General features: G+C 42.6%; 1 protein-coding gene across 1 annotated transcript in view; it reads right to left on the minus strand.

Annotated features, from left to right (window-relative positions):
* Positions 1–17,977, minus strand: part of DNAH14 (dynein axonemal heavy chain 14) — a gene marked incomplete at its 3' end in the record, with an annotated part of 442,814 nt that overhangs the window by 325,197 nt on the left and 99,640 nt on the right. Inside the window, exon 17 of the mRNA XM_082252323.1 lies at positions 14,892–15,239. Within this exon, the coding sequence (XP_082108449.1) occupies positions 14,892–15,239 (348 nt within the window). The remainder of the gene's footprint in view (positions 1–14,891; positions 15,240–17,977) is intronic.

Consider the following 17,977-nt stretch of genomic DNA (forward strand, 5'->3'; position numbering starts at 1 on the left):
GCCCTGCAATCCTCGGTGGTGGAAGGACATGCGCCAAATTGCTATCCGCCTCAGGCCCATCCGCCACTGCATTTACCCAGTGTGCCGTTAGGGAGATATAACGCCCCTGACCGTGCTTACTGGTCCACGTATCCGTAGTTAGGTGGACCTTGGCACAGATGGCGTTGCGCAGTGCACACCTGATTTTTTCCCCCACTTGGTTGTGCAGGGAAGGGATGGCTTGCCTGGAAAAGTAGTGGCGGCTGGGCACGACGTACTGTGGGACAGCCACCGACATAAGGTTTTTAAAACTGTGCGTCTCCACCAGACGGAATGACAGCATTTCAAAGGCCAATAATTTTGAAATGCTGGCATTCAGGGCCAGGGATCGCGGGTGGGTAGGGGGGTACTTCCTCTTCCTCTCAAGTGTTTGGGAGATGGAAAGCTGAACGCTTCCACGGGACATTGTGGAGATGGTTGTTGGTGACCCAGGTGGTGGTGTTGCTGACAGATCGTCTGTTTGCGGGGTGGCAGGTGCCGGTATCACTACAGATGTGGCTGGAGCGGCCGAGACTGCAGCAGAAGAGGAAGCAGGATGAGCCAGAGACGTTTCTTGGTTTTGAAGGTGTGTACTCCACTGCAGCTCGTGCTTTGCACTTAGATGCCTGATCATGCAGGTTGTGCTCAGGTTGAGAAGGTTCATGCCTCGCTTCAAGCTCTGATTGCACAGGGTGCAAACCACTCGTGTCCTGTCATCAGCACATTTTCTAAAGAACTTCCACGCTAGAGAACTCCTTTGAGCTGACTTTGGTGCGCTCGTTCCCTTGCTGCGTTGGGCAGTAGCGGGCGTAGTGTCTAGGGCACGGCCGCTCCGCTTCTGCACCCTGCTCCCTCTTCTGCTGTGCTGGTGGCTCTGTGCGACCACCGCCTCTTCCTCCAAACTACTCAGTTCACCTGCATGACGTTCATTCCATGTGGGGTCGAGGACCTCATCGTCCTCCACATCATCTTCCACCCAGTCTTCACCCCTGCCCTCCTTGTCGGTCTCCACAATGCTGAACGCCGCAGCAGTTGGCACCTGCGTTTCGTCATCATCGGAGACGTGCTGCGATGATCCTTGCATGTACTCATCTTGAGAAATAAGTGGTTGGGCATCGCTGCACTCAATCTCTTCCACTTCTGGGGCAGGGCTAGGTGGATGGCCCTGGGAAACCCTGCTGACAGAGTCCTCAAAAAGAATAAGAGACTGCTGTATGGCTTGGGGCTCAGACTGCTGGCCTGATTTGCAAGGGGGTGAGGTGAAAGACGGTTGGACATTGGCTGCAGGTGCCAACTCTGACCTTTCTGCAGTAGACTGGGTGGGAGACAATGTGAAGGAACTGGAGGCACTGTCAGCAGCAAACCAATCTACTATCGCCTCAACTTGTTCTGGCCTCATCACTTCTAGGGGCGTTTGATGCCCTACCAAATACTGATGCAGGTTCTGTCGCCTACTCACACTTGAGGAAGGTGTTTCACTTGTGCGTGTAGCTGGCACAGATCGACCATGTCCTCTCCTTGCAACAGGAGCTCTACCAGCAGCACCACGACCCAGGCCACGGCCCTTATTTGACGGTCTCCTCATATTTCTGTAATTTAAGATCTTGCCCTAGAAAGGTTTTTATTGAATAGCGGAATAGAAAATATGATCCAAAAAAAGTGTATGTATATCACACGTACACAACCACACTAGGCCCCAATTACTATTGTTTGTACCCCTAAAAGGCTAGATGAGGAGTAGGGGGAGTATGGAACAGGCAGCACCCTCAAACCTTCAGAAGTATGAGATGAACCCCAACAACTTGGAAAGGTGGATCTCTCTCACACGTACCGACACAGACTATCCCGCAATTCAATTGATCCTCAAAGGTTTTTATTGAATAGCGGAATAGGAAATATGATCAAAAAAAGTGTATGTATCTCGCACGTACACAACCACACTAGGCCCCAATTACTATTGTTTGTACCCCTAAAAGGCTAGATGAGGAGTAGGGGGGGTATGGAACAGGCAGCACCCTCAAACCTTCAGAAGTATGAGATGAACCCCAACAACTTGGAAAGGTGGATCTCTCTCACACGTACCGACACAGACTATCCCGCAATTCAATTGATCCTCAAAGGTTTTTATTGAATAGCGGAATAGGAAATATGATCAAAAAAAGTGTATGTATCTCGCACGTACACAACCACACTAGGCCCCAATTACTATTGTTTGTACCCCTAAAAGGCTAGATGAGGAGTAGGGGGGGTATGGAACAGGCAGCACCCTCAAACCTTCAGAAGTATGAGATGAACCCCAACAACTTGGAAAGGTGGATCTCTCTCACACGTACCGACACAGACTATCCCGCAATTCAATTGATCCTCAAAGGTTTTTATTGAATAGCGGAATAGGAAATATGATCAAAAAAAGTGTATGTATCTCGCACGTACACAACCACACTAGGCCCCAATTACTATTGTTTGTACCCCTAAAAGGCTAGATGAGGAGTAGGGGGGGTATGGAACAGGCAGCACCCTCAAACCTTCAGAAGTATGAGATGAACCCCAACAACTTGGAAAGGTGGATCTCTCTCACACGTACCGACACAGACTATCCCGCAATTCAATTGATCCTCAAAGGTTTTTATTGAATAGCGGAATAGGAAATATGATCAAAAAAAGTGTATGTATCTCGCACGTACACAACCACACTAGGCCCCAATTACTATTGTTTGTACCCCTAAAAGGCTAGATGAGGAGTAGGGGGGGTATGGAACAGGCAGCACCCTCAAACCTTCAGAAGTATGAGATGAACCCCAACAACTTGGAAAGGTGGATCTCTCTCACACGTACCGACACAGACTATCCCGCAATTCAATTGATCCTCAAAGGTTTTTATTGAATAGCGGAATAGGAAATATGATCAAAAAAAGTGTATGTATCTCGCACGTACACAACCACACTAGGCCCCAATTACTATTGTTTGTACCCCTAAAAGGCTAGATGAGGAGTAGGGGGGGTATGGAACAGGCAGCACCCTCAAACCTTCAGAAGTATGAGATGAACCCCAACAACTTGGAAAGGTGGATCTCTCTCACACGTACCGACACAGACTATCCCGCAATTCAATTGATCCTCAAAGGTTTTTATTGAATAGCGGAATAGGAAATATGATCAAAAAAAGTGTATGTATCTCGCACGTACACAACCACACTAGGCCCCAATTACTATTGTTTGTACCCCTAAAAGGCTAGATGAGGAGTAGGGGGGGTATGGAACAGGCAGCACCCTCAAACCTTCAGAAGTATGAGATGAACCCCAACAACTTGGAAAGGTGGATCTCTCTCACACGTACCGACACAGACTATCCCGCAATTCAATTGATCCTCAAAGGTTTTTATTGAATAGCGGAATAGGAAATATGATCAAAAAAAGTGTATGTATCTCGCAAGTACACAACCACACTAGGCCCCAATTACTATTGTTTGTACCCCTAAAAGGCTAGGAGTAGGGGGAGTATGGAACAGGCAGCACCCTCAAACCTTCAGAAGTATGAGATGAACCCCAACAACTTGGAAAGGTGGATCTCTCTCACACGTACCAACACAGACTATCCCCCAATTTAACTGATCCCCAAAGGTTTTTGATTAAATAGCGGAATAGAAAATATGATCCCAAAAAAGTGTATGTATATCACACGTACACAACCACACTAGGCCCCAATTACTATTGTTTGTACCCCTAAAAGGCTAGGAGTAGGGGGAGTATGGAACAGGCAGCACCCTCAAACCTTCAGAAGTATGAGATGAACCCCAACAACTTGGAAAGGTGGATCTCTCTCACACGTACCAACACAGACTATCCCCCAATTTAACTGATCCCCAGAGGTTTTTGATTAAATAGCGGAATAGAAAATATGATCCCAAAAAAGTGTATGTATATCACACGTACACAACCACACTAGGCCCCAATTACTATTGTTTGTACCCCTAAAAGGCTAGGAGTAGGGGGAGTATGGAACAGGCAGCACCCTCAAACCTTCAGAAGTATGAGATGAACCCCAACAACTTGGAAAGGTGGATCTCTCTCACACGTACCAACACAGACTATCCCCCAATTTAACTGATCCCCAGAGGTTTTTGATTAAATAGCGGAATAGAAAATATGATCCCAAAAAAGTGTATGTATATCACACGTACACAACCACACTAGGCCCCAATTACTATTGTTTGTACCCCTAAAAGGCTAGGAGTAGGGGGAGTATGGAACAGGCAGCACCCTCAAACCTTCAGAAGTATGAGATGAACCCCAACAACTTGGAAAGGTGGATCTCTCTCACACGTACCAACACAGACTATCCCCCAATTTAACTGATCCCCAAAGGTTTTTGATTAAATAGCGGAATAGAAAATATGATCCCAAAAAAGTGTATGTATATCACACGTACACAACCACACTAGGCCCCAATTACTATTGTTTGTACCCCTAAAAGGCTAGGAGTAGGGGGAGTATGGAACAGGCAGCACCCTCAAACCTTCAGAAGTATGAGATGAACCCCAACAACTTGGAAAGGTGGATCTCTCTCACACGTACCAACACAGACTATCCCCCAATTTAACTGATCCCCAAAGGTTTTTGATTAAATAGCGGAATAGAAAATATGATCCCAAAAAAGTGTATGTATATCACACGTACACAACCACACTAGGCCCCAATTACTATTGTTTGTACCCCTAAAAGGCTAGGAGTAGGGGGAGTATGGAACAGGCAGCACCCTCAAACCTTCAGAAGTATGAGATGAACCCCAACAACTTGGAAAGGTGGATCTCTCTCACACGTACCAACACAGACTATCCCCCAATTTAACTGATCCCCAGAGGTTTTTGATTAAATAGCGGAATAGAAAATATGATCCCAAAAAAGTGTATGTATATCACACGTACACAACCACACTAGGCCCCAATTACTATTGTTTGTACCCCTAAAAGGCTAGGAGTAGGGGGAGTATGGAACAGGCAGCACCCTCAAACCTTCAGAAGTATGAGATGAACCCCAACAACTTGGAAAGGTGGATCTCTCTCACACGTACCAACACAGACTATCCCCCAATTTAACTGATCCCCAAAGGTTTTTGATTAAATAGCGGAATAGAAAATATGATCCCAAAAAAGTGTATGTATATCACACGTACACAACCACACTAGGCCCCAATTACTATTGTTTGTACCCCTAAAAGGCTAGGAGTAGGGGGAGTATGGAACAGGCAGCACCCTCAAACCTTCAGAAGTATGAGATGAACCCCAACAACTTGGAAAGGTGGATCTCTCTCACACGTACCAACACAGACTATCCCCCAATTTAACTGATCCCCAAAGGTTTTTGATTAAATAGCGGAATAGAAAATATGATCCCAAAAAAGTGTATGTATATCACACGTACACAACCACACTAGGCCCCAATTACTATTGTTTGTACCCCTAAAAGGCTAGGAGTAGGGGGAGTATGGAACAGGCAGCACCCTCAAACCTTCAGAAGTATGAGATGAACCCCAACAACTTGGAAAGGTGGATCTCTCTCACACGTACCAACACAGACTATCCCCCAATTTAACTGATCCCCAAAGGTTTTTGATTAAATAGCGGAATAGAAAATATGATCCCAAAAAAGTGTATGTATATCACACGTACACAACCACACTAGGCCCCAATTACTATTGTTTGTACCCCTAAAAGGCTAGGAGTAGGGGGAGTATGGAACAGGCAGCACCCTCAAACCTTCAGAAGTATGAGATGAACCCCAACAACTTGGAAAGGTGGATCTCTCTCACACGTACCAACACAGACTATCCCCCAATTTAACTGATCCCCAAAGGTTTTTGATTAAATAGCGGAATAGAAAATATGATCCCAAAAAAGTGTATGTATATCACACGTACACAACCACACTAGGCCCCAATTACTATTGTTTGTACCCCTAAAAGGCTAGGAGTAGGGGGAGTATGGAACAGGCAGCACCCTCAAACCTTCAGAAGTATGAGATGAACCCCAACAACTTGGAAAGGTGGATCTCTCTCACACGTACCAACACAGACTATCCCCCAATTTAACTGATCCCCAAAGGTTTTTGATTAAATAGCGGAATAGAAAATATGATCCCAAAAAAGTGTATGTATATCACACGTACACAACCACACTAGGCCCCAATTACTATTGTTTGTACCCCTAAAAGGCTAGATGAGGAGTAGGGGGAGTATGGAACAGGCAGCACCCTCAAACCTTCAGTATGAGATTGTGTTCACTGTACCCCACAAAGATTGAGTTCACTGCACCCCACAATGATTGTGTTCACTGCACCCCACAAAGATTGTGTTCACTGCACCTCACAAAGATTGTGTTCACTGTACCCCCCAAAGATTGTGTTCACTGCACCCCACAAAGATTCTGTTCACTGTACCCCACAAAGATTGTGTTCACTGCACCCCAAAAAGATTGTGTTCACTGCACCCCAAAAAGGATGTTGTTCACTGCACCCCAAAAAGGATGTTGTTCACTCCACCCCAAAAAGATTGTGTTCACTGCACCCCACAAAGATTGTGTTCACTGCACCCCAAAAAGATTGTGTTCACTGCACCCCAAAAATGATTTTGTTCACTGCACCCCAAAAAGGATTTTGTTCACTGCACCCCAAAAAGGATGTTGTTCACTCCACCCCAAAAAGATTGTGTTCACTGCACCCCAAAAAGATTGTGTTCACTGCACCCCACAAAGGATTTTGTTCACTGCACCCCAAAAAGATTGTGTTCACTGCACCCCAAAAAGGATGTTGTTCACTGCACCCCAAAAAGGATTTTGTTCACTGCACCCCAAAAAGATTGTGTTCACTGCACCCCACAAAGGATTTTGTTCACTGCACCCCACAAAGATTGTGTTCACTGCACACCAAAAAGGATTGTGTTCACTGCACCCCAAAAAGATTTTGTTCACTGCACCCCAAAAAGATTGTGTTCACTGCAGCCCAAAAAGATTGTGTTCACTGCAGCCCAAAAAGATTGTGTTCACTGCAGCCCAAAAAGATTGTGTTCACTGCAGCCCAAAAAGATTGTGTTCACTGCAGCCCAAAAAGATTGTGTTCACTGCAGCTCACACACAGAAAAATGGATGTGGATCACTGACACCTGCCTATCTCCAATCCCACACCACACAGCAATATCGATTGTAGTTTGTAGAACACAGTTTCCCTAAAATTCAGCAGACTCTGTCCCTAACAGGATTGAGAAGAGATCGTAGATCAGGATTGAGTGCAGACCCCACCCCCCACACAGCAATATCGATTGTAGTTTGTAGAAGACACTGACCCTATATAATTCAGCAGACTCTATCCCTAAAATGCCTACAACTCGCCCTGCCTAAACACTCCGACCTGTCCCTCAATTCTATCCGGACACAAATGGTTTTTTCCTGCCTATCTTTCCCTAATCAGCAGCCAGCACGTTGATGTGTGCTCTGTCCCTGAATCTAAGCAGCATAATGACGCCGCTGCGGCTGCCTCGAACTTATAAAGACTTGGTCACATGCTTCAGACGGCCAATCACAGCTACTGAGACATTTGCAGGCATGGCTGGGATGGCTTAAGGCACACCAGTTAAACGATTGTTGATTGGCTGTTGAAAGCCCGCCATGAAAAGAGCGCCAAAGCATGCAAAACCCGGAAATAAAACGACCGAACACGGATTTTTACCCGAACATACAGTAAAGTGTCCGTGTCCGTGTTCGGGTACAAAAAATCCAATTATTCGGTACGAACACGAATAATACAGTCCGTGTTCGCTCAACACTAGTTGTGACCAATATATCGGTATCTGTATCGGCCCTGAAGAAACCATAACGGTCTATCCCTAGTCCAGAGCACTGTGCATTACAGGCCTTCTCAAACGGTCCAGAGCACTGTGCATTACAGGCCTCCTCAGGCTGTTTAGAGCACTGCGCATTACAGGTCTCCTCAGACCAGAGCAGTGTGTACATTACACGGCTAAATCTGTGTCTGTGTAGTTTCTTCCAACCTTAATACTATAATTAAACCCTTGTTATTAGATTTTTTTTTACTCTAGGAGTATATAATGAGTTTGGAATTTATAGAGAAATGCTTAAATAATGCATTGCAATTAAACCCATTCGATTTTAATCAACTAAAATTATTATAGTCGACTAAAATGCACTGCTGATTTTAGTCGACTAAAATACAACTAAAACGAAAATAATTCAGATGACTAAAATATGACTAAGACTAAAAATAAAATGGCAATTTAGTCAATAGACTATGACTAAAACTAAATCAAAATTTGATGTAAAAACTAGCACTGGTGCCATTGAAAGGAATGGGGTGCGACTTGTCATGCAACTTTGATGTCCAAAGACACATGACAAATCACACAAGTGTGAAAGAAGCCTTAACCTACAATAAAAAAAAAAAAAAAAAAAAATTAAAAACACATCTTCATTTTAAAACAATATTCAGATTTAATTACGCTGAAGTTTTTTAACGAATGGCTCCTACATAGTATTTGGGAGAAACGAATTACAATACATTTTAATACTGTTCAGCTGAATTCTTGCATCAAGTTTCTAAGCCAGTAATAGCACTGTTATTAATATTTAGATATCATCTGTAAAGGCCCTATGGATCATTATGAGCCAGGCAAGGGAGCTATGAAAAACTGTTTTCTGCTCCACAAATTATTACTCTTTGGTGTCTCAAACTTTATTTCAGAACTTCTTTCCTCTGCTGCGTTCATAAAATATAGAAAAAAGTACATGAAGAACTTCATTATTTGCCACATCATCTGTTCTACTAGATGATAACTTTTCTACAAAATAGACAAATGTGCTGCTTGGAGATAATAAAGTGCTGTAGAATATTAAGGCACTGTATAAATTAGGAATATGTATAAAAAATAAATATCCGGATCTACTTTTCTTCCTTTGATACCCTCGCAGAGATGCTCACTATAACTGGTGGCTCACCATCTGTTCTCCCTTAACTCAGGTTGGGGGCAACTCAGCAAACCTCTGAGATCCTTTGGATCCTTTTTAAAGGTCAACAATGCAGAACATTCTCACTATTATGCTTTTCCCTAGATTACCCTTTTCTTGAATTGTTTTAAGTATGTGATATCTCTCTTGGCCCACTGGATGACTAGGTCCTTCATCTTGCTCTTCCTACTCCTATTCTCCTTCTCTTTTTATCCTTCTCTTCCCTCCTCTTTTTCCTCCTTTTATATTTTCTTTCCCCTTTCTTTCCCTTTCTTTTATGAATAGTTATGTGACTTCATGTTGTACCAGGCTATGCTTCCATTGTCCATATGATCCCAGTTGATGGATACGCTAGTGGCCTTGTCACATTTGAATTTGATATTTCGATCATATGATGCATTGCCTATACATTCTTTTTATTTACAGTATGCTTAGTCTGGTCCTCCTCATGTGACACAACCCTTAGCTCAGAATTTTTGATTTGTATGTGTCATGCTTTGGGCGATAACCTTTGATGTTGACTTGTGGATATTTTATTGTTGTGTCCTTTACTTTTTGTAAAGTGTGAAACAATAAAAACATTTTCACCTCTAAAAAATAAATATCCCTAAATGTTGCCCTTGGCCATACATGCTAAACATGTGAAGCCACTGTGTTCAGACTTCTAGGATCCTCCTGTGGTACTTGTTACTACCACTCCACATATACTATTTGGAAAAATGTTTGGGAAAACCTTACACTATATGGGCAAAAGTATGTGGATACCTCTCCAAATTATTTAGTTCAGGTAAAGTAAAGGATACTGCTACACCATACAAACTCATTATAGAGAATTATGCGCTTCCAACCTTTTCCCACGTTTGGAGAAGGCTTTTCTGCTCTAACATGAGTTCTGTGCCTCTGTGTACAAAGCAAGCTCCATAAAAAACATGGTTTGATGAGTTTGGTGTAGAGGAATTCAAACAGCCTGCACAGAGCCCTGACCTCAACCCTCCCAAACTCTTCTTGAAAAATTTAGAACGCTGGCTGACTTCTCATCCAACATCATTACCTGGCCTCACAAATGCCCTTTTTGATTGAATGGGCACAAATTCCCACAGACACACTCCAAAATATTATGAAAAGCCTTCACAGAAAAAAGAAGACTGTTATGTTTGAAAATCAGGCATCAAAAAGTACACATTCAATATTTAATAAAAAACATTTATACTCACCTAGGTGGATGCAGCATTCATCTGATGCTGCATCTGTTCCCCACCAGGTCTGCAGTGAGAAGTGAGCCATCAAACACGGCTGGTTGCTCAGTTCTCTCCCTCTGCTCTGAGCAGAGAGCCATGACTGTCAGTCAGCAGCTGTCTGCTCTCCCCTCCAGTGAACATGGCAGCGCTGGGCTGTGGAGGGGACGGGAGGGGCTGGCTCAGGCTCTCAGTGGATCGCTGCAAGGATGAGCCAGGTGTTGCTCCAGGCTTCTGGTCAGATAATGACCATATGATCGGCATCTTTTCCGAGCCTAGACCAGTTGAGTGGCATCAGCCAACAGTGGGCTTTAGCACGCTGTTGACTGAAAATGGGTCACAGGAGTGCAGAATGGCCCTGTAATGATTAATGGCAGGTTGGAGCTTATTTGACACATCTCTCCCAGGAAATGGTAAAGAATGGTAGACAATACTGTCAAATCACGATCTCCTATGTTAAATATATGCATTATTCCTAGGCACCTATTATAATAGAGGTGAAACTTCAGCTGCTGCTATTTTAAAAACTAAAAATATGTTGTCCACTTCAGTTAAACATAAAAAAAAAGTTTTACAGCACCTTCAATCCAGCTGCTCCCTGTGGAAAATTAGCTCCTCCACTAGATTGCGATCATCTTCCAGACAGAATGACTGCATCATTTAACCTACTTCTTATGAGTTCAGTGTTCTCTTCAGACACACCTAAAGCCCCGTACACACGTACCGATTGTCGGCCGTAAATATTTGGCCGACGACCGATCGGCCGATTGTAGGCTTGTTAGTATGATGCTTCCAACAGCCGACAGCGCATTTTCGGCCAAACAGAATCTGTCGTGCAGGCATTAAAATTTTTGTTGGCCAACACCAGAACGGCCGATTGTTCGTCAGTCAGTACAGATTTCGGCCGACAGACAGCAGATTAGCAAGACTGGGCATACTCAGAAAAGAAAAAAGACAAGGATAGTTAACCATCACATGACATCACTTCTGCAGTCGGCTGTTGTTGGCCGACAAAATTCGTGTGCAGTCTTTTGCAGTTTTCAACAGACACGACAGCCCTGGACAAAAGACGGCCGATCGTTCGGCCGACGATCAGTACGTGTGTACGGGGCTTTATAGTATGTGAGCACCACTGCATGCAGGAGGACCACCCACTGCTGCTGCAATCATGAAATTAGCCTAAAGGCTGCTGTTGTTAAGGCATGTATAAGGTGAATAATAAAAAAAAAAACAAGAAAAAAAAAACAGTGCGGGTGGAGGTACAGGGGGGTGTGCGGAGTTTGGATTGGGGGAGGGGGCAATTTTGCTATTTGTTAAAAAAAAATATTTTTTTTTCAGATGAGTGCCTTTTTTATTTTACAGTATAACCAGAGATAAAACTTAGTTTTTTTGTTTTGGATAGAGTGGGGAGGGATTAGAACACCTAATAGGTTTTTATTGCTGTCTGTGCCCCCGTTAAGGAGATTTACCCTCTCTGTTTGTCCTGTTTACCGTTATCGTCAAAAGTGAAAGTAAAGGAAAATCCCAAATTTTGAGTTGTCCCCAGAAAAGTAGTTGAGGGGAAATCTTCCAATGAGGACACTAGTTCTTATGGTTTTTTTTTTTCCTTAGTCCCCAAGGAATTCCCATCATTTGCAGGTATTTCCTCTCACTTCCTGTTTTGGCTATAGGACAGGAAGTGAAGTGAAATCTCCGCACGGAACACCGATGGCAAACAATAAACTGACAGGAGTTATGCCCGGCCCGTACTCTAACCACAGTGGAAAAAAATGTTTTGCCCATAGTTCTACTTTAAGCATAGTAGGGACAGGATGGGTAGGAATTGAGGGTGTTATTTTAGTAGAAGTTAAAGTAATTATTTCTGATTGTACGAGGGGTCTTCAAAAAGTTTCCACACTTTTTTTATATTTAATAGAGTTAAAAAAAGTGTGGAAACTTTTTGAAGAACCCTCATGCATCATTATTTGCACTGTGATTTTAAACAAATCTGTAGGTGTATACAGACCCAGAAGGCAGTGTCCACTTTGCTCATTGCCAAGAAGACAGTGTCTTCTTCAGTCATCGCCAAGGACAAAACTGAACCACCCCAGCTCTCATTTTTAGGTAAATATGAATGTATAGAATATTAATAATTTTTTAAAGGGAAATTATTAATTTTTACACACAAGATCCGATTCTGTACTGCATGCATTATTCGTAGTCCTGTGAATTGAGAACCCTGAGATAAATGTTAATATTCTTCTGTAATATAAAAGAAACACACTGAGAGCAAAATAGATGCCCCTACCCAGTGCTCCTGCAGAACGCTCACAGTGAAAAAAACAAACTCTTAAAAGCAGCTACTATACAAAGTGAACCTCATACAGAATATGCTAATGAAACCTAGGTAATCACAGCATTAGCAGCGCTCTAAAAATAAACCAAATAAAATAAAGATAGGTCCTTCAATATTTGCATAAAGAATGTCCACATAAACACCCGGTGAGTCTTACTTTCTTGCAGAAGGTAGGCAATGGTTACAGGTTCAGATGATCTATATAACCGTAACCACACCTCGTGGAATACTGTTCCCCATAGATATTACACTCATCAGAGCTCTAATCGGATACGCTGTAAATAGAGTCTCCCTCTCTCCATCACAATCTCATGCCACAATCAGTCTCCATGACCATTAGAGACAACAACCTGGGCTCTCGCTCAAACTAGGACATGCTGTCTCTAAGAATCTCCTCTCAAAAGTAGCAAGTTTAAAGAATAACATAATAATATCCCCAGCCTGCGCATCTCTCACCACCCTTTAAACACCGACCAGTGGTGATTCCCTGGGAGAGATGCGCTCTGTCTGTAATGTTGATAGCTGCAGGGTCAGGCCCTAACGCGTTTCGTCATCAACTTCATCAGGGGGCGTGGCCACCTGACGCAGGTCATTCAATTTATAGGCTGATAACTTTTTATTGACCTCAAATACCGGTGTGATAATATAATCAAACATCGGCAATACCTAAGATGGGACAGCATGGGGGATTTTGAGATGCTAGATGCGTTGTAAAACACTGAAGACATTATAAATGCCTGAAGGTCCTACATTGTGATTAACCATGAATCCCCGGAACAAAGATTGCTCCACGATCACAATCATCACCCTGGCCACTCAAAAAATAAAACTGATTAACTAAATCAGAAAACAATTAGGTATAAAAATCAGATAAAAAGGACTGACTCTCAGTGGACCCAATCATAAATTAGAGCAAAGAACACCCTTTATATATAAAAAAACTACCAATACTTCCCATGAATTGCTAATCCTTTACAAATATCTCTCATAGGGAAAAACTATATTAAATAAAAACAATGAAAAGAATCCAATGTCCTCATCATTATACATATTCTTATTGCACAAAAAAACGTAAAAAATAAAAACTAAAAAAAACACATACTGTATTAAAGTGTACTAAATCAATAATCACTTATAAAACAATTCTTATCCAATTCTACATTCATTTTTCTGGGGCCTACAGTATTAGTCAAATAAATCTATTTTGTCTCATTTTTTGATAGATCACTTACCCTTGTGGTCTCAATATCACCCCATGCCGTTCCATCCTATGTATTGCCGACGTTTGATTGTATTATCACACCAGTATTTGGGGTCAATTTAGAGTTAACAACCTTGCTTTGAGACTATAAATTGAATGAGCCGCGTCGGGTGGCCCCGCCCTCTGACGAAGTCAATAGCGAAACACGTTACAGTGTGACTCCGCGACTATCAACATTACAGACAGAGCGCACCTCTCCCAGGGAATCACTGCTGGCGTGGTGAGAGATGCACAGGCTGGAGATCTTCTGTAATATATTCCTTTCCAACTCAAATCAGCTAAATTAACAAAGCCATTACACCTTTATTTTGTTATAAGAATCAGGCACATTCGGCTTTCAACCAGTGCCATATGAAATTAACCACTTGTGAAAAACCCACAGACAGCAACTTGAGCAAATCTAATGAACAGCACTGGTACTTTATCATTCTAAACATTTTTATTGTTATGCTGGAAGGGTGGTTTGCTTTATTGATTAAAACTATAACACAGAACTCATATTAGAATAATGTGTGAGGTTAAAAGGCAACAAAAAAGGCAACAAGCATATGTATGGTTTGTCTGAGCAAGGGAAAGCAACAGGTTCTCTTTAATGTTGGCCTTGCCAGCAGTACATACTTATGATCCCTTCACTCCCCCGACACTTAGTTCAGCTGGTGGAGATTTTGACTAAGCTACCTTTTTCTCTCACATGACAGTGATAATGATTGATGACTGGATGCTCAGGCACCTAGTGAGAGAGAGTCCTCAGTGTAACTCCAAATTGCAATCTTACACTGAGTTTTTTTTCCTCCTTTGCTCCTGGTGGCAGAACAGAGTGGAGGGTAAGTAAAAGGAAGTTAGGTGTGTGCTATTGGTGGAACTGGCATTTGCAATGGTGCTGGGGTGGTTCACAGGAGCTCTTGCCATAATGTCCAAGTATGCACAGGTTACTTGTCCATTATGGCAAACTTACTTCTGGTTTACCCTCCTCCAAAGTTGACAAGTGTAACATTCTTGTTGGACCATCACTTCCATCTTAAAAATCTTACCTCCAGAAGCTGCATGTTCTTAGTGTAGGCGATAGTGGGCAGCGAGGTGTGAATAATATCAACAACTGTTTGCAAATGCTGCAGACAGGCTGCCTGGAAATCTAAGCTCTTCACTTTAACAGCACCGACTCTCCGCTCTATATTCATCTGTTCACAGTCCATGATGAAACCTCTAAACATGGACAGAATGTTTCGGTATTCCTCAGGTGACAGCTCAGCTTTACCACTGGATATTTTGCCTTTTATCTTCTCCGCAGTTTCCACCATGGAGCAGAACTTGCTAAAATGCCTGCTGTAAGCCTCAACTTCCTCCATGGAGAGTTTAACAATTGAAAAGATCTTTTTCACCTTAATATGAAAAGATAATCAATGGAAAAACAAAAGATAAACATTAACCTTTAGGCAATTATGGGCCATGCATTGAAAGGGAACTTTACGTGTTTTTTTGAAAAATGTATTTTTATTGAGAATATTTTTTGGATTACAATAGACAGAGAAGGTACATTTCTAAACCATAGATAAGGGACAGTGATCATACAAAACAGCGTTCAAGTACGTATTGACGATACCGAAAAGAATCGGGAAGTTTAAGTGTTCTTATATGTTTTATTTATTGTGTTCAGTACTAAAATATACTCTTTAATATTTCTTCAGTAAATCTGAAATGCTATTTATGAATCTTTTAATCATTAATCACCACTGTCAGAAAGACTGCCAAAAGTGTGCAGACTGTGCTTGGCTTTGTTAATAGAAAATCCAGCATGCTTTACAGTCATTACAGTCATTTACAGTATTTACAGCTTGTAATAAAAGGTTATTTGTAAAAAAAAAAAAAAAAAAAAATGTATTCAAACAATTTAAAAAAAAACATAAAAAATTAAAGTATATAAATAATATAAACTTGACCAAAACTATTATAATATTCCTTAAAAATGAAAAATTCCTATTTTTTTCTACTAGGATTCACCGCAACCTAAGTCACTAAGGACGATTTGGCATTGGCATTAGCCAGCCTTGAGGGTAGGATTGCTGGCATGATTGCAGCATCACAAGGAAGGAGGAAATGTGATAGATCCCCCTCACCTGAATCAGTTCAGGATTGGGCAGAGGATGTGGAAGAAGTAGCTGATGATGACCCTATGGAAGGTCAAACTGAGGTTTCCACTTCTGGGGAGTCAGGGTCAGAGGAGTCTCTATCAGCCTCTCAAACCCAGAGATTGTTAGTTCAGTCTCTTACTGAATGGTACGGTCTGGATACAAATTTCCTCCCTTGGAGACGGCTGAAGTCTCTTTTTCCTCTTTAGGCTCCTTGCGCCCTCCTCATAGTCCTTCCCATACATCCGCTCTTAGAGCAAGAAATGTATAATGATTGGGTCCATCCTGATAGGATTTTTGTTCCTCCTAAAAGTTTTTCACTATTTTATCCTATGGAGGAAAAGTTTACTAAGAAATGGAATATTCCCACTGTGGGTGTTGCCATTCCTTCGATTAACAAGAGCTTAACCTGCCCTGTGGATAATGCCCAGGTTTTTAAAGCTGCAGCAGATAAGAAGTTGGAATCTTTATTGAAAGCCTCCTTTGCGGTTGCAGGTTCTGCGATTCAACCACCAATAGCGACCATAGGCGTTTGTCAGTCTTTAAAAGACCGTATGAATCGAGTGTTCAAGACAGTTCCTTCTCAAGGAGAGTCTGTAGAAGATCTGTCAGATCTACCTTTCACTTTATGTTTAACAGTGGATGCTCTTATGGACTCCATAAGGCAGATGTCACAGGTTGCTCAGATGACAGTGCATATGCGCAGAATCCTTTGGTTAAAGAGCTGGTCTGCGGAATTACCATGCAAAAGGTTACTGGCTGGTTTCCCTTTTCAGAGAGAACACCTTTTTGGTGATGATCTGGATAAGTATATCCAAAAGATCTCGGGGGGAGTATGTTTCTACCTGTAAAAAGGAACAGCAAGCGTCTTTCTTTTAGGATCCCCAGCACTCATACTACTAGTGCTTCTAATTCCAGATGGTGGCAACGGCCTCAGCCATCTGGGTCCGTAACCAAGCCTTCAGGGCAAGGTCAGAAAAATCCCTGGGCCTGGAGATCAGCTAAGTCTTCCTCTAAGTCTACTCTGTGAGGGGGCACCCCAAATCACTTGGGTGGGGGGAAGGCTGGTTCGGTTCTTGATGGTTTGGGTGGAAAATTATCCAAGACAACTGGGTTATTTCCACCATCTCACAGGGGTACAAACTGGAATTTCGGGTGTTCCCGCATCCTCCGTTTGTAAAGTCAAGTATACCAACAGATCCCCTAAAAAGAAGATCTCTCTTTCTAGCGATGGACCAGCTGAGGGCCCAAAGAGTGATAACGGAGGTTCCAGAGATTGAAAGGTTCAGGGGTTTTTACTCAAACCTGTTCATAATCCCCAAACCAAGCGGGGATGTGAGACCTATTCTCGATCTCAAAGCTCTAAACCAGTTTCTAAACGTTCGTACTTTCCGTCAATTTGTTCAGTCATAGCCTCCCTGCAGGGAGAGGAATTTCTAGCATCCATAGACATCAAAGATGCATATCTTCACATGCCTATATTCCAGGCTCATCAAAGGTTTCTACGCTTTGCAATATAAAACCGTCATTTTCAGTTTGTGGCCCTGCCCTTCATGTTAGCCACAGCTCCAAGAGTGTTCACTAAGATCCTAGCTCCAGTATTGGCTGTTCTAAGGTCCCGAGGGATATCTGTAAAAGGGTATCTGGACGATCTATTACTTGTAGATCAAACGGCTTCGGTTCTAAGCCGAAATGTCCTCCAGACAGTACAGTTCCTAGAAAGTCCGGGTTGGATATCGAAATTGGCAAAGTGAGCATTACAGCCGGTCCAGCAACTGGAATATCTGTGTCTTCTTGTGGATACAGTACAGGCAAAGATATTCTTACCAACAAGAAAGGTCACAGACCTGAAGGATCTGGTTCGGTCCATAGTAAGGCTGAGATATCCTTCTATACGTCTTTGCATGATGTTATTGCGGAAGATGGTGCCTACATTCGAGGCAATTCCCTATGCTCAAATCCATGTCAGACCCTTACAGAACAACATTCTG

The sequence above is a fragment of the Pelophylax lessonae genome, assembly GCF_965119305.1.
Source record: "Pelophylax lessonae genome assembly, chromosome: 3".
NCBI classification, from domain to species: domain Eukaryota; kingdom Metazoa; phylum Chordata; class Amphibia; order Anura; family Ranidae; genus Pelophylax; species Pelophylax lessonae.